The sequence below is a fragment of the Monodelphis domestica genome, chromosome 5 (assembly GCF_027887165.1).
Source record: "Monodelphis domestica isolate mMonDom1 chromosome 5, mMonDom1.pri, whole genome shotgun sequence".
In the NCBI taxonomy this organism is placed as follows: Eukaryota; Metazoa; Chordata; class Mammalia; order Didelphimorphia; family Didelphidae; genus Monodelphis; species Monodelphis domestica.
Window position 1 is genome coordinate 200,392,860 of NC_077231.1, and position 27,668 is coordinate 200,420,527.

At 42.1% G+C, this 27,668-nt stretch overlaps 1 protein-coding gene across 3 annotated transcripts; it reads left to right on the forward strand.

The window, feature by feature from the left end:
• Positions 1-2,377: 2,377 nt before the first annotated feature.
• LEP (leptin) lies at positions 2,378-27,668 on the forward strand. Of its 3 annotated transcripts, none has more exons than XM_056799671.1 (3): positions 2,378-2,499; positions 13,991-14,161; positions 19,418-27,667. In XM_056799671.1, the coding sequence occupies exons 1-3, from the start codon at positions 2,458-2,460 to the stop codon at positions 19,775-19,777; spliced, it is 573 nt and encodes a 190-aa protein (XP_056655649.1). In that variant the 5' UTR covers positions 2,378-2,457; the 3' UTR covers positions 19,778-27,667. The 3 variants fall into 3 exon arrangements, with proteins under 3 accessions (XP_056655649.1, XP_007504322.1, XP_001366398.1); XM_007504260.3 differs by lacking the exon at positions 2,378-2,499 and adding an exon at positions 2,672-2,904 and having other exon boundaries at positions 19,418-27,668; XM_001366361.3 differs by lacking the exon at positions 2,378-2,499 and adding an exon at positions 2,673-2,982 and having other exon boundaries at positions 19,418-27,666.

Sequence of the window (27,668 nt, forward strand, 5' to 3'; positions counted from 1 at the left end):
CTACAGGGGTAGAGGGGATATGCTTGAGGAGAGACTCTAAATGAACACCCTAATGCAAAAACCAATAACATGGAAATGAGTTCAAATCGAGGATACATGTGATACCCAGAGGAATCACGCATCGCCAATGGGAGGGGTGGTGGGAGGGGGGAGGAGGAAAAGAAAATGGTCTTTGTTTCTAATGAATAATGTTTGAAAATGACCAAATAAAATAATGTTTAAAAGGAAAAATATGTGTACAAAAATATTTACAGTCACACTTTTGAGTTGGAAAAAATTTGGAAAAAGAGGGGATGCCCTTCGATTGGAGGATGGCTGAACAAATTGTATTTTCTGTTGATGATGGAATACTATTATGCTAAAAGGTATAATGAACTGGAGGGATTCCATGTGAACTGGAACAAACTCTAGGAAGTGATGCAGAGTGAAAGGACTAGAACCAGGAAAACATTGTACACAGAGATGGATACACTGTGGCACAATGGGATGTAATTATCTTCTCTACTAGCAGCAATGCAATGATCCAAGACAATTCTGAGGGATTTATGAGAAAGAACGATATCCACATCCAGAGAAAGAACTGTGGGAGTTGAAATGCAGAAGAAAAACAACTGCTTGATCATATGGTTTGATGGGGATATGATCAGGGATATAGACTCTAAATGATCACTCTATTGCAAATATCAATAATATGGAAATAGGTCTTGATCAATGACATGTAAAACTCAGTGGAATTGCTCATTGGCTATGAGAGGGCGGTGTGAGGAGGGGAGGGAAAGAACATGAATCATGTAACCGTGAAAAAATGTTCTAAATTAATTAAATAAATAAACTAACAAAAAATCTGCAGGTGCCAAGGGCATCCTGGGCCAAAAGCATCCAAATGCTCTTTTGCTTCTATGCTCACACCGGATGTAGAGTGTCCTATGAACCTGACCCTTTAGAGATCAGTGCTCAAGGGAAAGAATCTCTTGTCTCCCAGCCCCAGGAGATAAGCTCTCCAAAGAGAGATCACAGCCCAATGCACATCCCCAAAGAGCCTTAAAATGTCAGAAAAGGATGTAGCTGTCCCAGACCTAGTAGAAATGAGACACTCTTTGAATCCTTAATACCCTTACTGGTGGATTTTGAGTGATAATATATGTATAGTCCAATAGAATGGCTTGTCAACTATGGGAGGTGGGGAGAAAGGGGAGGGAGCCAACAAGAATCATGTAACCATGGGAGGAAAAACTTAAAAATTTTAAAAATGTCCTTGCTGGGAAGTTTTCCCCAAGAAACTCCTAACTACATTTTCCAATGGCAAAGAATCTTAGGTTTAGAGCTGGAAGCAACCTTAAAGGTCATCCAGCCCAAGTGCCTTATTTTACAATGAAGCAAACAGACTGCCAGAGTGTCCTATCCAATGTCATCCCTATTTAAGTGTAAGTAAGGAGGAATTTGAATACAGATCTTCTAAATGCATCATTCTATTCACTATGCCACTTAGTTACCAGTCTACTGTGAGAGGGATTCTCTGGCTAATGTCTGTGTCTTTGTCTCACCCCAACCCAGTTCCCACAGAAGAAATAATAACAATGACGGCATTTAAAAAGTGCTTTAAGGTTCAGGTTCACACACCTTTAAACAATCTCACACTAAACTTGTGGTGTTGTGTTGTGTATGATTAGTCCCGTCTTATAGATAAACACATTGAAGTCCAGAAAACTGCCAAGAGTCACACTTTGGAAGTGTCAGAGTAAGAAAGCTTTGAAATCTCCCTGATTTCCCAGGGCTAGGGTGGGAATGGGGTAGGGGCGGGGAAGAGCAGAGAGCCAGCATAGAGTATCCCCCTCCTCCTCTGGGATCTCCTTGAAATCAGGGATTGTCGTTTTTCTCTTCTGTATACCCACAGCGCCTTGCTGACTGCGTCATTTTAGAAGTTTAGCTTGAGAAGCCAGGAGTCCTGGGTTCCAGTCCCGACTCTGCAAATCACTAGCTGTGCCATCCTAAATAAGCCATTTCGTCTTTCTGCAGTTCATCGGAAATGTAAATTTACGTCAATGTCCAATCCCACTGTAAAGCAATGGGGCCAGAGTGGCCAAAATCCAGTGCGCCCGTAATCTCCCCTCTATCCTACGGCCGAGTCATGCGGGGTTATAGCTCAGCGCCCGTTTTCATGGGACCAGAGTCAACCAAGCATCTCCTGTAGTTCCCTCCAACAGTTCTGGTCCTCAATCCGTATAAAACTTTGGGGATTCACAAAAAGGGGGAGTGCATGAGGTGTTCTGATGCTCCAGCCTAGGCCGAATGCCCCGCGGCCGGGTTTGCCTCCCGCCCCCTCGGTCAGACCAGATAGCCAGGAGCCGGGAAGCCCCAGTGGTTCGACAGGGTCACTTGCGCTTTATGTAAGAGGGATGGGACAGGGAGCCGTTGTGCAAGGACTCCTCCGCGCTATAAGAGGGGCCGGAGGCGCACATGGAGCCCTCAGAGGAGCCGCAGAAACGAGGAGATCTCGAGGTAGGGTCTCAATTCTCACCTTTCTCCCTCTCCACTTTGTGTTTTGAAGGCAGTTCCGCCACAGGGCTGGCTAGCTAGCCACAGCCTTTCCCCCCCAGGGAAGGGGAGGCAGGCAGACAGGGATCGGGGCTGATTTATCGTCTCTTATTTGGTAACTTTGACCCGAAGTTCTAGCCAGAGGGAGCAGTCCAGGGAAGCGGGAGGGAGTGGATAATCAGTCTTGGAGGAGCAGAGTTCTCGAACCTCCAAACGTCACTTTTTGATGGCAGCCCCAGCACAAGCGGTGAGCCATGGAGGCAGATTTCTAGATCTGTCCAAGAAGGCCCCTGCCTCAGCGCTGACATGCTTTGGAAATTACTCCGAGAACACCTCCAAGAAGCACAGAGGCTCCTTCCATTGGGAACAGTGAGTTTTGCTCAAGCCTGGAAGTTGAGGGAGGACTAGACAAAAGCTGCCAGCAAAAAGAGGAAGAAGGACTTGGGGGTAAGGATTAAGTTGGGGGTTTCTGGCCTCACCAGAATTAACTTTGGAAGACATCTGAGCAGTATTGGGAGAGTGGGCAGAGGGACTTTGAGCATCTGCCTGGATCCCTTGGGCGTTGAGGCCCTGTGTGATTTTTATCAGAGGCCTCTCAGCACCTTGCCTTCATTTCTGTTGTAGAAACCAGACGGAGTTACAGTTGGCTAATTGGTCTGCACCCAGTGAGACATAATGCAGCTGGAAAGTAGAGAAATCCAATTAAAGTAGGGTCCAGGTGTTGGCCTTGGTTTTTGGAAATTGCACCAAGGAAATGTTTAGTGATGGAGCAATGTCAGTGTAGCAGCTTTTGTTTGCCTGTCTTAATAGACCAAAGTGTGCCCCAAAGGTTTCCCACTCCAGTCACTGATACACTTTTCCCCACATTTTCTCCCAAGTTAGTCAATTCAACATAAGAGGTAGGTAGGGGGAGTGGATGGATATCATACTGGCCTCGGGAGACTGGTCTGTCTCTCTCACACACACTGTGTAGCCATGAGCAATCTATTCAGTCTTTCCTTCAGGTGTCTGAGACTACAAATTCTAAAATAGTATCAATCTGCATTGATAGAGGGAGTTTCTTTAACTGGACTTCTCTCTACTATTGAAGTCACAGAGAAAAAGGAAGGAAGGAAGGAAGGAAGGAAGGAAGGAAGGAAGGAAGGAAGGAAGGAAGGAAGGAAGGAAGGAAGGAAGGAAGGAAGGAAGGAAGGAAGGAAGGAAGGAAGGAAGGAAGGAAGAAAGAAAGAAAGAAAGAAAGAAAGAAAGAAAGAAAGAAAGAAAGAAAGAAAGAAAGAAAGAAAGAAAGAAAGAAAGAAAGAAAGAAAGAAAGAAAGAAAGAAAGAAAGAAAGAAAGAAAGAAAGAAGCAGATGAAAAAAGGAAAGAGAAAAAAGAGAAAGGAAGGAAGGGAGAGAAAGAAGGATTGATTTTAGAGTAGATTTTTATAAGAGAGCTAGGGGTAGGGATGGTGCTGGTGGCTTTTGCCCAAGTAGTGCTGGGATTTAGAGGATAATTATTCACATTTATATAACACTTTATGGCCAACAAATTGGTTTTTCCACAATTTTGTGAGGTTGGTGGTACAGGCATTATACCCATTTCACAAATGAGGAACCCCATGGTTCAAAAAAGTTAAAATAAGTTTCTCACTATCGAAAAGTTACTAATTTAGAGTTCAATCTTCAACCCAAATCTGATTAGTTCAAATTTATAGGATCAAAAATTAGAATGGAAAGGGACCCTCAATGTTATCTAATCCAACCTACTCATTTTAAATATAAGGAAACCGAGACCCAGAGCAGTTGACTCACCCAAAGTCACACAACAATTAAGTAGCAGAACCAGAATTTGACCATTTCCCACTAGACCCATTCTGATTTTCTCTGATATTTCCTCAGAGGATAGCTGGTTCTTTTGATGTAGAAATCCAGCTCTCCTGTTAGGCAACATTATACTTATGAACTTCTTTTAGGTCTTCTTAAAACGGTACCTATTATTTTTGGAGAGTTCATTATTGCTATAGCAAGTTGAATCTGATCAGGGAGAGCATTCTCACTGTCTTTTCCAAACTTAAGTGACCTGATGCCTGCCTACTGAAAAATCTCTTGACTGGCCCATTTGACTGGCAGGGTGCTCAAAGAACATGCTTGGTTTCTTTCCTCCCCTTCCTCTTCCTAAATCCCTTTTTTTTTTTTTGGTTTATGTTTTAATCTTTTTTTTAAAGGAAAGACAGGGATGTGGAAAGAATGGAAAATTGGAAAAAGGGAGAAAAGAGAAAGAGATGAAGAGGGAAGGAGAGAGGGAAAAGAGAGCTAGAGATGAGAAAGACATGAGAGCTGAAAGGCAAGAAAGATGAGGTAGGGGAGACAGAGAGAAAGTGAGAGACAGACAGAGACAGAGAGGAGAGCACACTCTCTTGTAGTCTATACAAGAGTGGGCTGCATTGGGCACAGTTATAGAGAGGAAATTTTCCATGTTGGCCAAAGTATCATTCCATTTTCTAATTTTATACTCAGAACGACTATTCTCAGCACTTTGGGGAAATATCTCCCTTGCCCTCCTCTCCAGGAAGTGGCACAAAGAGCCAACAAGCAAAGCCAAAGCAGATTCCAGCAAATTCCTGTCCTGAGCTGCCAGTTTGCAGTTTGAGATCAGGGATGTCTGAACAAAGTGGCCAGTTTGGAGGCAGGTGAGGAAGATGGTGTAGAAGAAGAAACTGACCTTACAAGAGCTGTGCCATTGCCCCAACCTAGCTCAGGCTGGCTATATGGGGGGGGGGGGGGAGAGAGAGAGAGAGAGAGAGAGAGAGAGAGAGAGAGAGAGAGAGAGAGAGAGAGAGAGAGAGAGAGAGATTCTAGGGAATGTAGCTCAGACTTCTTCCATCCCACTAGTATACACACCATTGAATAACATGCAGAAGATTTAACAGAATTCAATTAGTCAATCTTCTCCCCACCCATTGTAGGATCAAACTGAGGAGACTTTAAAATAGTTGTGTGTTCAGTTTCTTCTTTCTGTCTGTCAGAAAGCTCCTGAAACCCCACTTCCTCCAAAGTGCTGACTTCTTTTTTTTAATCCTTACCTTCTGTTTTAGAATCAGTACTAAACGCAGGTCCTTCTGACTCCAGGCCGGGCAACTGGGCTACCTAGCTGCCCTGCATTTATACATATTAACACAGGTGCCAAGAAAAGTAGCTGAGGGAACTGTTCTCTGAATTAGGATGATCTGAATTCAGGTTTTGACCCCTAAACGTACTGACTGTGTGTTTCCCTGGACAAGTTGATTTGCCTCTAAGCGCTTTAGGGGCAATTCTAAACTTCTTAATTTCAGAGACAGCCTGCATTACTAGTGGGCATTTACTTGCCAAAAATTCCAAGGAAATCACAGACCTGACCCCCATCCCTGCCCTAGGGAATTTGCTACTTAAAGTAACCTAAATGTAAATTCTTTGAAAGCAAAGAATCCATTTGTACATCATTTGTGACTAGAATTGTGTGTAAATTTACAAGTATGAATGAGTGTGTATGTGTATGGAAACAGATTTGGGAAGGGGGGCAGCTAGATGGATAGAGCACCAGGCCTGGGGTCAGGAGGTCCTGGGTTCAAATTTGACCTCAGACACTTCCTAGCTGTATGATCCTGGGCAAATCATTTAACTCTCATTACTTAACCCTTACCATTCTTGTCCTGAGAAAACTCTGAAAACTAGTGCCTTGAAGTTAGCCACTTGACTGGCTCTAGGATGCCCTAAGAGCATGCTTGGTTTCCTTTCTCTGCTTCGTCTTCCTAAATTCCATTATATCTTAGAATTGATAAGGATTGTTAAAAAGAAAACAATACATTAGGGGAAGAGGGTGAACCAGACTAGTGATTTTATAGAGAACTCCCAGTGAGGAAATTCCCTCACCAATCTGCACGATCGCCATTTCTGCAGCTTACACTGAGGGTGTTGTTCAGTCGGTCAGTCCTGCCCTCTTTTCTTTATGGTTTCTCTTTAACATGGCCCTTAGAAGACAGAAAGTGGTAATAAATGTTTGTTGTTCAGTCATGTCTGACTCTTCATGACCTTCTTGGGTTTGTTTGGTTTGTTTGGCAAATATAAGTAGTAGGGAAGTCAAGGGAAATGATTTCTTGTCTGTGCCTTAGAATCTTGGTTTGCTTGTTTGTGTGATGACAAGATAACTTTGAGGGCACTGATGAGTTTTCTTAAAAGGCATATGCATGTGTTGGAGAAGCCAGGTGGCTCTTGGAAGCTGTCAGTCACCCTGTCCAAAATGAAGGTGGGGGAGGAGAAGCTCCTTCAACCTCCCAACCCTCTTCCCCCCATCCCTCTTAACAGCTCTGCCTTTTAAGAGCAGACATTTTTGATGCAATGTTGGACACGCCACTTGGCATCTTATCTATAGGACAACACCGGTCAGTATAAACCCACTTTATTGATGTCTGAATCTTTTTTCCCATCTTGTGTTTTTCTAATGGATTTGAAAAACTTTTTTTAATCTCCAGTAGCCATCAAAGCTCCACAACTACCTAAATTTCCTGGTGAGCTTGAATTAATTGTTAAAATGAAGGTGCTGTTTATAGAGAACCAAGCCTAGAGATAAAAAGTTCTGGGTTCAAATCTAGCCTTAGGCACTTCCTAGATGTGTGACCCTGGGCAAGTTACTTAACCCCCATTGCCTAGCCTTTACTCTTCTTCTATTTTGGAATCAATACCTAATAACAAATTTAATACAAAAGGTAAGGGTTTTAAAAAACCCACTGATACTGGACATAGGCTATAATTATGATTCCAGGCAAGTCTCTGAGCTTCCATGTCCTCATCTGTAAAATGGGGACAGTAATTTTGATAATACCTGCCTTGTAGGGCTGTAAAATCTCTCTTGCAGTTAGTTATAAAGCAGGTCTTTTATACTGTGGGACTCTATATAAGTACAGATTATTTTGGTGAATATCATATTCTATATTCAAAAGGTGGGAGACAGGCAGACTGTGCATGGTACCATGATGGAGAATCAAGGCATGATAGTATCATGGCACTATGGATGATCAGAACCTCAGAGACAGGGCAAGAAATTGGAACTGAGGGAGCCAAAGCAAGTCTAGAAATGAAGGGTGAAAAACTAAGCAAAGGAACAAGCATATTCCAAGAAGACAAGAAAGCCAGCAGCCAAGAGAGAGTCAGGAATCAAAAGGGGTATGCAAAGCACCTATCAGGAACTAGATAAGAGGCATCAGCTACAATGGGACATTAAAATAATAGCTAATAATAACAGATAACATTTATATGGTGCTTCCTCCATGCCAGGTAGTGTTCTGAACTCTTTACAATTATTATTTCTTTCATTCCTCACAACAATCATAGGTGATAGATGCTGTTTTATAATCCTCATTTTACAGATGAGGAAACTGAGGCAAATAACTTGCCCAGGATTGCCTGTAAGTTTCTGAGGCTGAATTTGAACTCAGTCTTCCTGACTCCAGGTCCTGTGCTTTATCCACTATTCTACCTAACTGCCTCCTGGATTAAAGTAAATGCTTTCTTTTAAACAGGAAATAGCCCTAAGAAAGCCAATGGGGACAAGAGCCAATTCTAAAGGGTTATTACTTTGGGACTGTCAGGAACAGATGAGTCATGGTGTGAGTGGTGGTAAGTGTGCAACCTGCCTAGGAATAGACTGTGATCTCAAAACTAAGGACAGATCCTGATATGCAATGAAATTGGTCCCTGGATTCCCCATACCATGGAGTCTTAGAGAATTATAGCAGCAAGGAAAGAAACAAGAGGGAAATAAAAATAGAGAAGTGGAAGAGAGGAGACCTGATCAATGTTCCTGAAGGGCCTCAGGAGGGATCCAGCTCGGGCAGATCTGTCTGATAAAACCAGAAGCAAATGCTCTTTATTCTCCCGCAAGGCTTCAGAGAATTTGTTCCCCAGCTAGTCTTTTCTCAGAAAGTCAGAGGGCTAGATGAGAAGAAACTAATGGTGATTCAAAGCTCTACACCTTTCATTAGAGATAGTAAAAAGAGACTGAAATGCCTTCCCATCATGCGGCTGTTAGATTTTTTTTTCTTAGAAGGTCATAAAGTCACTAAGGCCTTTCTATATCACCGTGGGGGTATGGTAAAGGGGAAGATGAAAGATAGGGGATGCCTAAAGGCAAAAGTTTTCATAGTTTTGTGAAGAGAACTGACAATTCAAGACACCCCCCTTTGAGGTTGGACAACTTGCCCTGTATTTCACAATCTTTGTCAGAAATGAGACCTGAACTACAGTTCTAGTGTCTCTTCCCTGATACCTTCTATGTATTTTGTCTATTTGTTGTTTCCCCAAATAGATTATAAGCTCACTGAGGGCAAGAACAGTAACTCCTTTGTTTCTGTAGTACAGGAACTAGAACATCACATGATACAGTAATAAATGTTTATTGATTGAGTGTTTTCCTCTTTCAAATATTTAGATGAGAATAATAAAAGGTGTAACTATTTTAAGCCAAGAAGATTCTAGAGGGTAGGGGCAGAACCTAGGTGGCTCTGGATTGAGAACCAGACCTAAATATGGGAGGTGCTGGGTTTGAATCTGGTCTCAGATACTTCCTAGCTATGACCCTGGGCAAGTCACTTAACCACCACTGATTAGCCATTACTGCTCTTCTGCCTTGGAACCACTATGCAGAATTAATTCTAAGATGGAAATAAAAAGGGATGCTAGAAACACAAGATTTGGTGGCCATGGTTGAAGCCAAGACGAAGTCAATATTTACTGAGTACAAAAGTCAACAGCTTTATCTAAACCTATATTTGTCTCCCAGTGGATGGAGCTAGCCTTGGCTTCAGACTAGCACCTGGACAGGCTAACTTCCTCTCTGGCCAGTCTGAGAATCAGGTCCCTCTCTCTCACCATCAGTGCCCACTATGGCTTGGGGTGGACAGAAAAATCACCCAGTGGGCTGTGGGCTCTTGTCTTGATCTCTCTGCTGATAAGACCTCCCACTTGCTATTCACAGTCCTACATTGCATCAGTCTGGAAAGACAGTCCAAGCTCTGAAAGCCTTTCATTCTCCTTACCCCAACAAAACTTAAAGTATTAGTGGCAAAAATATTTACCTACCTTACTGTCTTTTTGTTTGACTTTAGTCTGAGGCAGAGAAGAAACCTTGGGATTAGCTAAATACGATCAAGGGGGAAATGAACCGAACCAGAATGGGGCTCTCTCTGAGTTGGCTGATGGGCCAGGGCTTCAGAAGGAACAATAGGCAAGGAATAGGCAGAGGTCCGTGGAGATGGACAGACAACAGGAAGAGCAAGTAGGTGGGGAGCAGGAATCTTACCATGGGGATGAAGACTCTAGCCAAACCCAAATGATCTCATATAAACTTGTCTCTCAGAACCACCTTACATCCACTAATCTATCAATAAATTCTACTACTGTATCCTGCTTCCACTTCCTTTCCTCTCAATCTCTAAAAAGCCTGAAATCTGGCTCCAATATCATTTGGCTAAAGCTTCTCTCTCAATGTTATCAGTGCTCTGTTAATTGTCCTATCTACTTGTCCAGTCATTCCACTCATGTCTGACTCTTCCTGACCCCATTTTTCTTGGCAAAGGTCCTGGAGTGATTTGCCTTTTCCTTCTCCAGCTCATTTTACAGATAAGGAAACTGAGGCAAACAAGGTTAAGTGACTTGATCCAGGGTCACTCAGCCAGAAAGTGTCTGAGGCTGGATTTAAACTGAGCTCTTCCTGGCTCTAGGCCCAGTGCTCTATCTACTGAACCACACAGCTGCTCAATCTCTCACCCTTGTTTTAATCCTCATTCTGCTCTCTGCAACCTCTGACACTGGATTATCACTCTTCACCTGAATGTTTTCTCCTCCCTAGGTTGTTATGATTCTGGTGACTGTTGGTTCCCCTCCTAGCTGTCCAATGGACCTCTCTTCCTCAATCTCCTTTTTCTGGATCTTCATCCAGGTTACACATGAGTGTCCCACAAGGGTCAGTCCTGTCTTCTCATCCTATATTTTCCCTATTGATGTTTTCCCTAGATCTCATGAGTTTGTCATCCAAATGCAGATGATTCCCAGATCTATTTATGTGTCTCCTGAATCCCAGTTACCTTTTATACTTCTCAAATTAGATGTTTCACACATATCTCAAATTCAACCTGCCCAAAACAGAATTCATTGTCTTAACCCTCAGACCTTCCCCTCTTTTGAACTTTCCTCTTGCCATCAAGAGCCCCCTGATCTTCATGCTCCCTGAGGTTCACAGTCTCATTGTCATCTTCATTACTCATACTCCTGGACCTGTCATTCCTGCTTCACAGCGTTTCCCATGGAAGTTCTCTTCTCTCCACTCACCCAACCAGCAATGTGTAACAAGTCCTCACAGATTCATGCCTGGACAATTGCAATCGCCTTCTGGTTGGTCTTCTCTGATCTGTGTCTTCCTACATTCTAATCCATCCTTCCTCCAGCTGCTGAATTAATCTTCCTAAAGTACAAATCTGGCTATGTCACCTTTCAATTCAGTAAACTGCAGGAGCTCCCTGTTACTTCCAGGATCAAGTATAAAATTCTATTTGGCTTTTAAAACCCTTCACAATCTGGGCCCTTCTTTCACTTGCTTGTAATTTACAACCCAGCTATCCCAGCCTTCTTGCTGTTCTTCCCGTAGGAGGCTCCATCTATCCATTCCCTGTCCTCAATATGTGAGGTGCTGTCCCTCCAGACTTTTGCCTTTGGGCTACTCTAGTTTCCTTCAAGACCCAGCTCAAGGAGGCAACTGGGTAGCTCAATAGATTAAGAGCCAGGCCTAGAGATGGTAGGTTCTGGGTTCAAATCTGGCCTCAGACACTTCCCAGCTGTGTGACCCTGGGCAAGTCACTTAACCCCCATTGCCTAGCCCTTACCACTCTTGGAACAATACACAGTATTGATTCTAAGATGGAAGGCAAGGTTTAAAAAAAAAGGCCCAGCTCAAATCCCATCTTCTGCAGCAAGGCTTTCCCAGTTCCCCCTACTGTTAGTGTCTTCCCTTTAAGCTTACTTTCCATTTACATTGTATATAGCTTTTCTTGTACATAGTTACTTGTTTATTATTTTTCTGTTAGAATAGCAACTCTTTGTGTATACATATCCCATTTTGGTCTTTGTATCCCCAGTGTTTAGCACTGTAACTGGTCCATAGTGGGTGCTTAATAAATGTTTTTAATTGACTGATAGAAGAACAAAAAAAGGATATACTAGAAAATGTTAAGTTTCCTTCCAGATGCGAAGATCCCAAAGAGGAGAGTACAGTTAGGTTGGTGTAAATCCTGCTTACTTAAAGAAAAGAGGACATCAGGTACCAAATTGTAGAGCTTTGCCCTGGCAGCATTGAGACCTTTGCCTAGCCTGACCTCTCTTTACAGGGGTGTGTAGAGGGTAGATTACAGAGAATGGAAATATGGAAACCAATTTGGTGAGGGAAGAGGTGTTAATATAATCCAGGCAAGAGGGCATGTAAGTGTGAAGGATGACAAGAGGTGATTGGTGCTTTTGTTTAAAGATAAAGGGGTGGATTTGAGAAGGGCATGGAAATAGAATTCATAGAAAGTGGCAAAAGACTTGAGAGGGATGGAGATGGGGATGTTGAAGAAGAAACTGTTACGGATGATTCTAAGTGAATGAGTGGATGGTAATGCCCTTAACAATAATAGGGCGTCAGCTGTAAGGTGGGAAGACACTGAGTTCTATTGGGGACATATTAGACTTGAGATGCTAATAGAACATAAGAGGTATTTGGCAGTGCAGGACTGGAACTCATGTGAGAGATTAAGGTTATCTCTATAAATCTGGAAGTCATACATGAAGAGAAGTGAACCCATAGGAGTTGATAAAAGTATGTTTTGTCCATTTAAGGTCAGAAAATGGTTAATGAAGTTGCAAATAAAAAAGCAATTGGGGCAGCTAGATAGCTCAGTGACTAGAGAGTCAGCCCTGAAGATGGGAGGTTCTGGGTTCAGATGTGGCCTCAGACACTTCCTAGCTGTTGACCTTGAGCAAGTCACTTAACCCCATTTGCCTAGCCCTCCCAATATTTCTGCCTTGGAACTAATACTTTGTTTCGATTCTAAGTCAGAAGGTAAGGGCTTTAATTTTTTTTTTCCCAACAGTAAGTTAAGTAGGAAGAAAGGCAGTCAAGAATGACATAATAAAAACTGAGGGAGAAGTGAGTATCTGGGGCCAATGAAGTGTTCAACAGTGTCAAAAGTGACCGAGAAGAGGAGAATTGAGGGGAAAGATATCTTAACAGTAAAGATAAAGGGTAACCTTTAAGTAAGAAGTTTCATTAGAATGATGGGAAAGAAGTCATGCTACATAGGATTTAGATGTGGATGGAGACACTTCCTGGCTGTGTGACCCTGGGCAAGTCACATAAGCCATTTCCTAGCCCTTGCCTTTCTGTCTTAGAGTTGTTAATAAGACAGAAAGTAAGGGGTTGTTTGTTTGTTTTTTTAATTTGATTATCATACATGGCACACTCCATATTAGTCATTGTTGTAAGAGCAAAGTCATACATAACCAAAACCCCAAAATAAAACCAAAGATACACTGATGTGAAAGATGACCCCAATAGTTCTCTCTCTGGAGATGGATAGCTTTTCCTGTCATATGTCTTTCAGGATTGTTCCATATCATTGAATTGCTGAGAGTAGCCAAGTTTTCATGGTTGATCAACATATAATATTGCTATAACTGTGTTAGGGAAGTAAGGGTTAAAAAAAAAAAGAAGAAGTGAATGGTGAGAGGCAGGAAAGGAGGGATAGTATGGCCCTGAGGTTGTAGCCCAGGAAGGAGTCTCCCTTCCATGACACAAAGTTCTCAGTAGTTACACTAAGAGGGTCTAGTTAAACAGGTCACCTGGGCTATGCCCATGCCCACATCATTACCACACAAAAGCTTAATCCAACCCAGACTTACCAGGATGCAGTTCAAGGTTTTAAAAAAACAACTTTGCCATAATTTTTATGAACTGAGAGTGCAATATTCCCAAGGAACAAAGAAGATAAGCATTTACGTAGCACCTACTATGTTCCAGGCTTTGTAGTAAGCTCATTTTTGCAAATAGTATCTCATTTGGTCTTCACAACAAGCCTGGGAGATAGGTACTGTTAATTATCCTCGTTTTTACAGTTGAGGAAACTGAAGCAATCAGAGCTGAAGAGACTTGCCTAGGATCACACAGCTAGTTAGTGTCTAAGGCAGGGTTTGACGTCATCTTCCTAACTAGACAGAGGACTCTCTCTCTTCACTGTGCCACCACCTAAGGGGATGTATTCCATTGACTTACTTCTTGGTAGTGACTTGTCTTGGACTTGACTAGAAAATCAGTCAAGGAACAAACCCATGACATTTGGGGGTTAGGGGTGGGGTTTGCCCTGGTGCACCCTGAGTTACTAGCACCTCAATTTGCTTCCTTCTTCTCTTCAAGACAGGCACATTCACCTGGGAAAGGAAAATGCACTGTGTAGCCTTGTGCAGCTTCTTGTGGCTTTGCCATCATCTCTACTACACCCAAGCAGTGCCCATCCGGAAAGTCCAAGATGACACAAAAACCCTCACCAAGACTATCATCACCAGGATCAATGACATCTCACACATGGTAGGAGAAATACTTTGATGTACATTGTGACTCTGGGTGGGTTCTGGATTGGAAGCCCCTCCCAAAGAGAAACCTAGAACACATAGTTGCCCCTTTCTTCATCTCTACCTTTTTTCTACCTTTAGGAATATCAGCAATCCTGCCCATTGCCTAGCCCCTACCACTCTTCTGCCTTAGAACCAATACCCAGTATTGATTCTAGGATGGAAGGTAAGGGCTTAAAAAAAAAAAAAAAAGAATATTGGCCATTGCCCCTATCCATCCTTCCTAGGCTTAATTCTATGTATATTAAATAGGTGAAATGAAACCTATCTTTGTCAAATGTTTACATGAGCAGTCACTTTAAAAGAGTAATAAGCCTAATGGCACCCATAACCATCATTAGTCATGCTTAGTTCTAATTTACCATCAAGGAAACAAAGGCCCAAGTAAGTTGACTGAGCCATGCCAGAACATTCTGTATAACCTGTAGCTATCCAGGTAGTCAGCCTGTGGCACTGGTGCCTCTCAGTGGAATTTGAGGCAATCCAGGGGTACCCTCTCTGATCTTCCCTTGCTATGGGGTAGAGTCTGCAATAAACTTGCAGTTCAGCAGACCTGGGTTCAAATCCATATGAGCAAAGAGCTTATGAGGGGCAAAGGGGTGTAGCTCTGAAAAGTTGAGTTCCCTGAGCACCTTTCTGTGTTCGTGTGTCTGGGTTTGGATGCCCCTGTGTTGAACGTGTCCCTGGTAGGAGAATGTGGCAGGGGGGTTATACTGATGCTGATAACAAAGTCTTGAGGCACATCATGCACCAGACAACTTGGGCAATGAGGATACCATGTCACAATCTCAGAGATGGCTTTGGTCCTTAGCACCATCTTCAGAGCCCTTCCCTAATTCTCTTGGGTGTTCTTACACTAGAGAAATCCTGTAGACTGAATAGTAAAAACAGTCTGCTTTGGAAACTCTCCTTCCTTCCTCCTAATGTTAGAGGGCCTGGTGGAGGTCACACTCTTGCTGAGTGAGCAGCTGCAGGAACAACAAGGGGTGGTTGTTAGTTTGTGATACAGCAGGAGCGCCCCATACAAGTGACGGTGGCACCAGAGCCTTGGGCTAGAGGAGTGTGGCTGCTGCCCTGGCCACTATTGTTTGTTTGCCCATGATCCTGGGACAACTGGAGCAGACATTGACATTTCTTAGTCCATATGAATCAGATCTGAAGACCCAGCCCTGGTCTTTCTCCCCAGAATTGGTAACGATGTGTGGAAGGGCAGTTTGGAAGGAGACCTAGATCCAAAATGGCAATTCCTCCTGCTAGATTACTACCGGTGCTCTAAGGGATGGTTCCCTGCTATTTAGGGGTAGCCTCATATAAGTAAGATGCTAGCCCAGATGTGCTAGGGGCTGCTCATTTTTAGAATATATTAACAAGTTCTACCAATGGAGAGGCATCTTAGGCTGGGAGGGGGCAGTATTGCTAGAGAAAGGAGTCAAAATAAGGACTCAACATCCTGTGCCTGGAGATCTAATTGTCTTGGTTGCTATGAAATAAACAACCAACTAGAAGGCAAGATCTAGGGTGCTGGTTAAGAGCCAAAAAGAGTATGTTGAGACAACAAAAGCCTTAATAAAAAAACAGAATGTTAAGTAATTAAAACAAAAAAAAAAGGTAAGTAGTTGTGATAAGTGGCCCATCTTGGCCCCAGAGGAGAGATTAGTAAATGTTCTTCCCTCTTCTAGGTTAAGAAGTGATTTACAGGAACAGCTAGGTTGCCTGGAGATGGGAGGTCCTGGGTTCAAATGTGACCCCAGACACTTTCTAGCTGTGGGACCCTGGGCTTACCCCAACTGCCTAGCCCTTACTGCTTTTATGCCTTGGAACTGATACTTGGTACCAATTCTAAAATTGGAGGTAAAGGATTTAAAAAAGTGGAAGTGGGGTGGGGGGCAGCTGGGTAGCTGGGTAGCTCAGTGGATTGAGAGCCAGGCCTAGAGATGGGAGGTCCTAGGTTCAAATCTGGCCTCAGACACTTCTCAGCTGTGTGATCCTGGGCAAGTCACTTAACCCCCATTGCCTAGCCCTTACCACTCTTCTGCCTTGGAACCAATACACAGTATTGATTTTAAGACAAGGTAAGGGTTTAAAAAAAGTGGGGTACTATGGGTACAGAATGTTTCATATCATGTCAGACAATATTACTGTGTTGGATGATTTTATTCCATTGTTTTTTGTTGCTATTGGAAGAGAGGATTCATTAAGTTTGGAAGTGAGATATGTCTGGAAATCACTGTAAACAAAAAGCAAAACATAATATATATTTTGTATTGCTTGACTCTGAATATCTATAACAAGAGGTTTGTTTTTCCCTTTTTTACCTAGTAGGGAAAGAGAGGGAGAAAAAAAATAAATGCTTGTTGATTGGAATTTTTTTCTCTCTTTTTAAAAAAAGCCATTAATAAAGCTTCTTAGATTATATATTTTAAAATAATGTTTTTTATTAAAAAGCATTCCCCCCTATATTTCCACCTCCACTGGAAAAAGAGAAGAAAAACAAAATCTTTATGCCAAATACTCATAGTCAAGCAAAACAAATTCCCATGTTGGCCATGTCCAAAGTTTACGTCACATTATGCATCTTGAGTACAAAACCTCTGCCTCAGGAGATGGGCAACATGCCTTATCTAGAATCATAGATGGCCATTGCATTGATCTTCTATATTAAACCATGAAGAAGGCTAAAGAGTCTTGAGCCCATGCTTGGGAGAGAGGGGCTAGTCAGAGCCCAAGACTCCTCAAAAGGATGACAGTAACACAACAGACACAATGTGATGCCCCCAAGTTGTTAGCCTTGGCACAGTCTGTGAATCTTGACAACAAACTATGGGAAAGTGCTTTTAGAAAGGCAGAAGATTCCCAAGAGGGGCAAGCAGGGATCACTTGGAGACCTCAGACTCTCTAGGTTCAACCAGAAAAGGTTCAGAAGGACTGGTGTTTCCAGAGCAAGGACCCATTTATATGGCCCGTTTGTCTGACAGTCTGCCTATTGCTGGGAAATAAGTGGAGAAGACAGGACAGTCTCCTCTGGTTTTTCTTGAGACCGTCTTGACCAGATTCCAGGGACTAGGTCAGAAATGTGGATTGGCACAAGTTCTAATTGATTAAGAAACTGGATCACAAGCAGCTTAGCCAAGCAGGAGGAATGAAACTCCAGAAGAAGACATTCCCTTCTAGAGAAGGAATATAAAGGGAAAAGGATGTGGCTTCAGGTGAAAAGCTGTTCAGACAGTGAGGAAAACTGAACCACTGATCTCATGTCTCTTCTGAGGCCTCCTGTGTGGTTGTGGGGAGGGCAAAAGAGCCAGCTGAGACCTACAGAGCCCTGCAGTTCTGTTGAGTCTGATTCCCTGAATAGTTTTTTCTATATATTTGTTTGTGCTGTAGACATCCTGGAGAGGGTACAGCAGTAGGCTGAATTACTAGCCTCTAGAAATCAGCGAGGCAGACAAACTTGGAGTCAGATCTTCCTGAGTTCAAATCTGGCCTCAGATACTTACTAGCTGTATGACCCTGAAAAAGTCCCTTAACTCTGTTTGCCTCAATTTCCTTATCTGTAAAATGAGCTAGAGAAAGAAATAGCAAATGGACTTCAGTATTTTTGCCAAGAAAACCCAAATGGGGTCACAAAGAGTTGGGCACAACCCAATAACAACAGAAATCTTATAGTACAACCTAGTGAGGTCCCAAGAGGTTAAATGACTGGCATACCGAAGATCGCACAGGTAGAAAGGAGCAAAAGTCAAGTCCTCTGACTCCAAAACTAGTGTGCTTTCTACTCTATTAGGCTACCTCTCTATGGAAATTTAAGATTAAATTGATAAAGTGCTACAGACTTTTTTCCCATCTCTCCTTCACACATTACAGAACTAGCAAAAAGAGAGCCTTGAAAAATAGCACAGGGTCAAAGGATATGAACAGGCAGTCCTCAGATAAAGAAATTAAAACTCTCTTTAGTCATATGAAAAAATGCTCCACATCACTATCGATTAGAGAAATACAAATTAAAACAACTTTGAGACAATACCTCACCCCTATTAGATTGACTAATATGACCAAAAAATGAAGGAAAATGATAAATGCTGAAAAGGACATGAGAAAATCAGAATACCAATACACTATTGGTGGAGGTGCAAACTGATATAACCACACTGGATAACAATTTGCAGCTTTGCCCAAAAGGCTATAAAATTGAGCCTACATACCCTTTGATCCAGAAATACCACTACTAGGCCCCTGTCCCAAAGAGATCAGAGAGCAGGGAGAAGGACCTTGGTGTACAAAAATATTTATAGCAGCTCTCTTTGTGGTAGCAAAAGATTGGAAACTGCAGGGATGTCCATCGATTGGGGAAGGGCTGAACAAGTTGTAGTATTCAGTGCAACCACCATAAGAAACAACAAACAGAATGATTTCAGAAAATCTTAGAAAGACTTGTATGAACTGATCCAAAGTGAAGTGTGCAGAACCAGGGGAGCCTTGTATACAGTAATCAAAATATGGTACAATGACTGTGAAGAACGAAACCATTATCAACAAAGCAAGGACCCAAGATAGTCCCTAAGGATTCAAGATGAGACATGCCAATCATAGAAGCGAATGAATGCATTTCCTGCCTTATTTCCTTCATGAGTTTTTTCTTATATTGCAATATATGGCTTCTCTCACAGCACAAGGAATAAGGATATTTGTATTACATAAGAACACTGGGATAATCTATATCCAGTTGTTTGTCCCTGGGGAGGGAGAGAGATAATTTAGATTGCAAAAGATCAGAAAGCAATTATTAAAAGTTGTTTCTACATGTAATTGAAAAAACTAAAAGGAATGAGTTGGTAAAAAGAAAAATAGTGCAGGGTGGAAGGGAGGGAGAATAGAAGGGAGAAAATAGCAGTACATGATAACCAGGAAAATAGGCAATAGGGAACCATTGTTGATTCTTGAACAGGGGACTGACAAAAACAAAATTTCAGGAAGCAGTATGCAGAACGGATTAAAGAAGGCAAGAGACTGGAGGCTGAGAGACCAGTAGGAAGTGAGGAATCCAAGAAAATACACACACATACACACACACACACACACACACACACATACACATACACACACATACACACACATCTCCTGAACTACTAGGAAATGCTAATGATTAAAGCCCAGAGAGAGAAGAGAAATTGACTCCATGACTTTGCTTGACTCTCTCCCTCTTCCTTTCACACAGTATTCAATCTCTGCCAAACAGAGGGTAACTGGCTTGGATTTCATCCCGGGGCTTCATCCTTTCCAGAGTTTGTCAGACATGGACCAGACTTTGGCCATCTACCAGCAGATCCTCTCCAATCTGTCTTCCAGAAACATGGTACAAATATCCAACGACCTTGAAAACCTCAGGGACCTTCTCCATTTGCTGGGTTCCTTGAAGAGCTGTCCCTTTGATGAAGCTGATGGTTTGAGTTCTTTGGGGAATTTGGAAGGGGTCATGGAAGCCTCACTGTATTCCACAGAGGTTGTGACCCTGACCCGACTTCAGAAGTCCCTGTATGGCATGCTCCAACAGCTGGATCTCATCCATGGTTGCTGAAGCCAGAAAAGGTTCCTCTTCCCTGGTTCATGAAAACCCTAGAGTAGGAATTTTCTTTAGGTCTCTTAAGCAAAACCTATGCTTTTGACAATATCCTTTATGTAGGATTTAAGACGATACCCTCTCACTCCTCCTAGTCATGTCATTCAAGACAAAATACATTATCATATTCAGCTGAAGACCAAAGATCTACATACATGCCAAAATTTGGCTCAAGGAGCCATTCAATGAACAGTGGGTACATCATAGTGAAATTCTTACCAAACTCTTCAGCTGTCAACAGGGCTGATATCTATCCCTTCTTCACCTCCTTCCCAACCATTCCCTCATTTCCCTCTCAACCCCTCACTATATATTAATGTGAGTAGTCATGACTTCAGATGATGGACATATTCATCTTTCCCCAGTAACTTCAAAGAGTCATCAGAAGGTTTCGATTTGAGGTGACACCTGTGGGAAGCACCATTTTTAATTATTATGGAATGGTCCCTAGAAGTAGTTGGCAACTCCTAAGTGGCACGACTTAGAATCTTTTATTTATTGTTGGGTTTTTTCATTTTTGTTTGTTGTTGTTGTTGTTGCTTTGTTTACTTTTATGGTCTATCCCAGACCAACTCGGACTAAGAGTGCTTCAGGATCAGCACTACCCCTGGAGAAGGAAACCATGGGTCCTGTTCAGTGACTTTGGAAGTATCATGGCTTCCAAACTAGACCCAATCAAGGCTGCCTGTAATTAACTCTTCTTCTCCCTTGGATCTTTGTTTCTACTGTGACTGACTTTAAATCAAAATTCAGGTGGCTTCTATGCCATCTCAAGGGGATCACCAAGGACCAAATTATTTAAGGAGAAACAAAGATGAGAATTGTTCTCAAATGGAACTTTCAGCAGTGAAATTTTGGGTAGGGTAGAATAGGGTGGAATGGGGTTTATGTTTAAGTTGCAATTGTATGTGTGTGTCCTTTGAATGATGTTCTAGAATAAAGGGTCCTTTCCCCCTCCCTCCCCCTATCTTCCTACCACATACCTCAGTATGAGCAGCCATTGTGGGGTGCAACTGGTGATGCTGTGATGTCAATTTCTAGGCCCACATGGCTAACCAGGAAAACATATGTCCCCAAAACAACAAATAGGGTCAGGGAGAAGAGAGGCAGGTAGGAGGCTACAAATTATAGTCAGCTATCTCAAAGAGCCTATGGAGGTATTTCAAGGCATCTGTGGAAATTAGAGCTTTGAGACTATGAACATCTGTTTGCTAATGGCAGTGATAAACTTGAGCTTAGGAGCAGAGTAAGTGAGAAAAAGCATGGAAGGCACAGACCATCATCTAGGAAACTGTTGTAGGTAATGGATTGGGAGATTGAGAATGGAGATGAATGAAGGAACCTAAGAACATGCACACATAATTTACTCAACTCCTGAGAAAAGAATGCAGGCAAGAAATACCAGAGAGAGCCGGGAAACTGATTTATTGACTGTGCTTGAATCTCTTCCTCTTTCTCTCACACAGAAGACCTGAGTTTGAATCTTGACTTACAATGGACACATCACATAAGGGAAAGAGGGAAGAAAATAAGCATTAAGATAGTACCTATTCTGTGCCAAGCACCATGCTATGGGCTTTACAAATATCTTATTTTGGGATATCTAGGTGGCACAGTGGAGCTCCAGAGAGCTCCAGAACTGAAGTTGGGAAGACCTGCATTCAAATTTGGCCTCAAAAACTTAGCAGCTGTGTATCCCTGGGCAAGTCACTTAGCCCTGTTTGCTTAGCTCTTGTCGGTCTGTCTTGGAGATGGTACTAAGACAGAAAATAAGAGATATAAAAAATAAATAAAATAAAGCACAAATATCTTATTTGTTATAGCTTCTGTGTTATCTGACATAAACTCTCTGGGCCTCAGTTTCCTCACCTGTAAAATGATGGGGTTGGAATACATTCACCTTTGAAATCTCTTCCAGCTCTAAATCTGTGTTCCTATGCTCATCTACTACATGCTGGTCCTCTCTGTCTTCAGAAGCTGCCCATCACCATCACACCAAATTCCTGCATTTCTTCTACGTACTTAATGGGAAACTCTGTCACTGTACTCAAACCAGTATTTATTACCTGGAGCTGTCTGGCTCTCCTCATGGCCTTGGGCTAATCACTTATTATTTACACCACGAAAGTGTCTGTTCTTGAGCCACTGGCATGAATTAATCATTCCCTTATGGGGCCTCAAACAATGCAGAGTCACCCTTTCCAATTCATTCAGATGGCAGAGACAGCATAGGGAAGTCAGAAAAGCCCTAGATTTGAAGACAGAGGTGCTAGGTTCAAATCCCAAGCTCTGCCATTTGCTTTCTTGGTCAAGTCATTTAACCATTCTGAACCTGTTTCCTCATCTAAATAATGAAGAGTTTGGACTGCATGATCTTTAAAGCCCCTTCCAGCTCTAAATCAATGATCTGATGATAAGGATTTCCTCTTTCCCATTGGTGAGTAAGAGCAGGGTTCTTGGTGAATGGTCCACAGACCTAGGATGTTTAAAGCCCTTTTGCTTAGAGATCTGGATTGGTACTATTGGGGTATCAGAATGAAAGGTCAATCTTGTCTATAAGGTTAGCCAGACCCAGAGGGTGAGGGCATAGAGAAAGGCATGGGATTTTCCTCTTTTAGAATCCTCCAGCCTTTAAAATACTGACGACCCCCATCATCTGAGCCTGCTGTTTAGTTGTTTTTCAAGTTAGATGAAGTTAAATCAGTGTGGCTTAGATATTGCTTGCTGAAGACTAGACAGTCCCATTTATTATTGTTGTTCAGGAGTTTTAGTCATGTCTGACTCTTTGTGACCCCATGGACCTCTGTTCATGAGATTTTCTTGGCATAGATGCAGGAGTGGTTTGCCGTTTCCCTAGTGGCAAACAGAGGTCAAGTGACTTGCCCAAGGCCAAGCAGCTAGGAAGTTTCCAAGGCTGGGTTTGAACTCAGGTCTTCCACTGTGCCACTTAGCTGCCTTAACCATATATTATAGGGAGATATAAAAGAAAAGACTCATTGATTGTTTTCAAGCTGGGAAAAAACAGAATCTCTACAAATGAAACTTCTGCCTCTTATTATAACAAAAATAACAAAAGCATAACTGCAAAGCAAAACATATCAGCAAATGTGAGATAGGGCATAATAAAGCCAAGCCCCTCTGGGGGACCACCAAGGTAGTAATACTGTATTGTAATTATAGAGCACATTTCTAATTTTTCAAACCCCTTGAACATCCATTCTCACCTCCCAATACCACTTCTAAAGTAGGTCAGGCAGGTTTTTATCCCCATTTTAGAAACCAGGAAGCTAAAGGATTAACTTCTATAAGATTCAACACCTAGTAAGTGGCGTGATCTAGTCTCCTGATTCCCAACTTGTTTGACCATGGACCTATCTGGTGAGAGTGACCATGATTAAATAGCTTTGCGCTAGAGAGGCTTCCTGGAAAGGGTGAGTTTTGAGGCAGGTTTTGAAGGAAGAGAAGGATGAGAAGAGTCAGAGGGAAGAAGAAAGGCTCTGGAGCTGAGACTACAGCCTATTCAGATACACAAAAGGGAAAAGGAGCGAGTTATATTCTGAGATTGACTGGGTTGGAGCCAAAGGAGATGCAAGGTGGGAAAGTCTTAGGAGGAAGGTGCTGAGAAAGGTTTTGAAGGGCAAGGAAGTTTAGAGGTGAAACAGTCAGCATCGAGCATCCTTAAGCAAAGGGTGCCATCACACAAGATGACCACTGTCTGCTACCTCTTCAAAATCTCAACCAACATCATTAATGATCACCTGCTCATACAGGAAAAAGAATCTGGTCCCTTCTTTTATAAAACCTTATGGTATCAATTCTAAAGCCCAACTTCTACAGAAGGGCACAGCCAAACTTAAATTGTTTGCACTTTTCTCTATCCTTTGTAGCAAAGAAAACTTCCAGAGATTCCAAATAAACTACCTTTGCCCCCCAAAATGTCTTCATTTTCCTTTGATGTTTCCCAAGGAATTTAGGGTGGTGGGGGTGGAGGTGGGTGCTGTTATACCAAAGCTTTGATAAATTTGATAAATCTGGTTTGACACAATCCCATCCATCAAATGAGGTTAATTCCACCCTAACATCCAATAGAGTCTTCTTCTTCAATGTAAAGGATCTCCCCAAAAAATATAGAGCTAGCAGCATCTGAAAAGGATGTCCCAAAGTCACTGGATTTCTTTAACATGTTCTTGAATTACAAATACTCCTGAGGAAAATTTGGCAAAGACCATCCATTCTAGAAAATAGGGCCAATGAGAAGGGGATTTTCTTGTTCTTGTGTCTATGAACTTTTAAAAAATATTTTAAGGAGTATTTTTCAATATAATTATTTCCTTTGTAACCTTCTGTACTTTATTTTATTCATTTAAAAGTATGATTCTGAGTTGGGCTTCACCAGACTGTCAAAGGGAACCATCAAAAAAGATTAAGAACCCCTGTTCTAGAGAGAGTGCACCCACATAAGGGTACCCCACCAGATTCATTTCATAATAACATTGCCAAACCTCCCCATAAAATTAGAAAGTTCTGTTGTAACATGCTTCTTAGGGTAGTTTTCCTCTGGCACGAACAATTACCTAAACCTTAATAATTACCTATAAGGTTGTGAGACCTTGGGCAAGTCACTCTGAATTCTCTGGAGGCAAGTTCCTCAGCTAGAAAATGAAGGAGATGGAGTAGAGGATCCTACAGAGCCTCCCAGCCCTGAATCAATGCTCTAAGATGGTTATGTGACTTTTACTTAAATAGTTCAAGCAAAAAGGAGTTCATTACTTTAGAAGACGATCTGCCCGATAATTGGATAAATCTAAATTCTAGAAACTACTTCTCCACATGGAGCTGAAATCTGCCTTTCTGGGAAATCTGTAACTTCTCCCCACTAGTCCTAAGTTTTTCCTATGAGATCAAGCGGAACAATTTGGTTCCCTCTTCAGTCTAACAGCCCTTCAAATATTCAAAGGAAGAAGGAATAAGCATTTATATACCACCTATGATATATGTGTAATATATAATAATATTATGTACTAGTATGATATATCATATATTGTGAAATATTATATTTTTACAATACAATAATATGTAATACATAATACCTATATATGTGCCAAGCACTGTGCTAAGTGCTTTTTTGAAACTATTATCACAACAACCCCTGGAAAGCAGAAGCTATTGTTATCCCCACTTTACAGATGAGGAAACTGAGATTGGTAGCCATTAAGTGACTTGTCTAGGGCCACAGTTATGAAGTATCTGAGATTGAATTTGAATTTAGTCTTCGTGATTCCAGGTCCAGCTTTACCCACTACATCACCTAGATTTATATTCAAAGACAGCTATGTTCTCTCCCTTTAGTTAACCCCCTGATTAACCACTAGAAAATGTTTAATTCTGAGCTGGCTCTTTATTGCTAACCAACAGTCTCTTGGCCACCTGCCCTCAACTGCCCAGTTGGCATACATTCAGGGAATGCAGGCTAATTTTAATATTGGCCTAAATGGATCATAATTAGGGAAGCAAATGTGCCAGCCTGGGAAACCATCAGCACAGATTCTCAGGGACATTAGAATCCTGAACTGGATTTTCTAAAGCCATTCTATGCTAGACAAAGCCCCATTAACGTCATTCCTGTCAAATGACCAAACAAAATGGAAAGGCCTGTCTCCTCCTCCCCCAGACCCAGGGACCCAGAGGGATCCTACATCTCGTCATCCATCAGCAAACATTTATCGGTTGCCCACTCTGGGTGGGAAGCGGTGTTGGGCACTGTAGGGGATACAGAGATGGAGGCAGTGTAGTCCCTGCCCTCACAGAGCTTCCTGGCCCTTTGGCATACCTAGAAGATCAGGACTATCTGAAGAAAATGCCCGAGAGGGATCAGCACAATAAAGGAGTCCTTGTTTCAAGGATGGCAGAAATTCAATGGAACATCTGCGAGGCATTCTGTGGCCCCAGACTTCCTCTGTTCTCTCAGTGAAAGAGACACCAGTGAAATCTATCATTTGATGGCTCCGGTCATGTAAAATCTACTGCCAAGAAAAGAAAAATTAATATCATGGCTCCCAAAGCCAAATAGAAGTGACTTTCAGATAATTCAGTGTTTGGGGCTGTCCATTACCCTGGTCCCCTGTGCTGGCACAAACACTCATAAGTCAGCCAAACACCTATAGTTTCCTTTCCACCCTCATTTCTAGATCCTTTTCTTGCCAAGCACCACCTATTCCCCCAAAAAGAGTCATAATAAACAACTTCAGGTAATCTGTGCAATCAGAGGTTATGTATTCTATTCACCGCTATAATACCATGGAAAGAATTCTGGATCAGAGTCAGAGGATCATGACTCAATTCCTGGCTTGGTCTCTTCCTTCCTGTGTATCTTGGGTGAATTACAAATGCTCTGGACCTCAGTTTCCTGTAAAAGATGGGACTTGGACCTAGATGGCCTCCAAGGTCTCTCCCAATTCTGAATCTATGACACTGCTGCTGTTGTGGTTGTGGAATGATTTTCAGATGCATCTGACTCTTTGGAACCCATTTAGGATTTTCTCAACAAAGAGACTGGAGTGGTTTGTCGTTTCCTTCTCCAGTTTATCTTATAGATGAGGAAACTGAGGCAAACAGAGTTAAATGCCTTGTTAAGGGTCACAAAACTAGTAGATGTCTGAGATCATATTTGAATTGAGGAAGTTGGGTCTTCCTGACTCCAGGTCTGGTGCTCTATCCATTGTGCCCTGTAGATGCTCCTCTATGATACAAAGAGGTTCCATAGGCTGTGAGGTGTCTAGTGTGGAAATGGAATAAAATTTTAAAAAAATTAAAAGGGGGAGTGGGTAGGAAAGTACCATGTGTTGGATGCCTTGCAAGGAAAACAGAGGAAGGAAGCTGAAGTAGTGATAAGGTAGACCCTCTCTACAATACTAGCTAGCCAAACCCTCAAGAAACAGGGTGAACAAGGCCATTTGGAATGATGCCCAAAGGGCTTTAAAAGAACGCCTGCCCTTTGATCAAAGCAGTACCACTACTAGGTCTGTGTCCCAAAGAGACAGAAAATGGGGATGGACCTGCTTGTACAAAAATATTTATAGCTGTGCTATTTGAGGTGGCAAAAAATTGGAAACTGAGGGGGTGTCCCTTGATTGGGGAATAGCTGAACAAGTTTTAGTATATGATGGTGATGGAGTACTCTTGTGCTATAAGAAATGATGAGGGGGTGGGTTCAGAAAGAACAGGAAATATCTACTTGAACTTTGGAGGAGTGAAAGGAGCAGAACCAAGAGAACGTTGTACACAGAAATGGAAATGTTGTGGGACAAGCAAAGTAATGGACTTCTCTACTAGCAGCAATGCAATGACCCAGGACAATTCTGAGGGACTTATGAAATAGAACGCTATCCACATCCAGAGAAAGAACCGTGGGAGCAGAAACACAGAAGAAAAACATGATTCATCACTTGTTTATGTGGGTATATGTTTTGGGGTTTTGGTGTAGAAGAATAAGATTATTCTCTTATGAAAATGAATGTGATAGAAACTGGTTTTGAGCAATAATACATATATAACCCAGTAGAATTGCTTGTCAGTTCCTGGCGAGGGGAGGGGAAAGGAGAGGGAGACAACATGAATCATGTAATTTTGGGGAAATTATGTGCAAATTGATTACTGAAATAAAGTAAAGAAAAAAATTTAATGTACCTACCAAGAAAAATAAATAAATAGGATCAACAACAAAAACAACAACAAGGGGGGGATTTTCCATGTTTTTAAGCCATGCTGCCCCTTTCCCCTCCCTTCTTTCCATTCCCCTGGTCCCCTCAAAAGGGATAGATTCTCCCACAGGCCACTGAAAAATAATTAT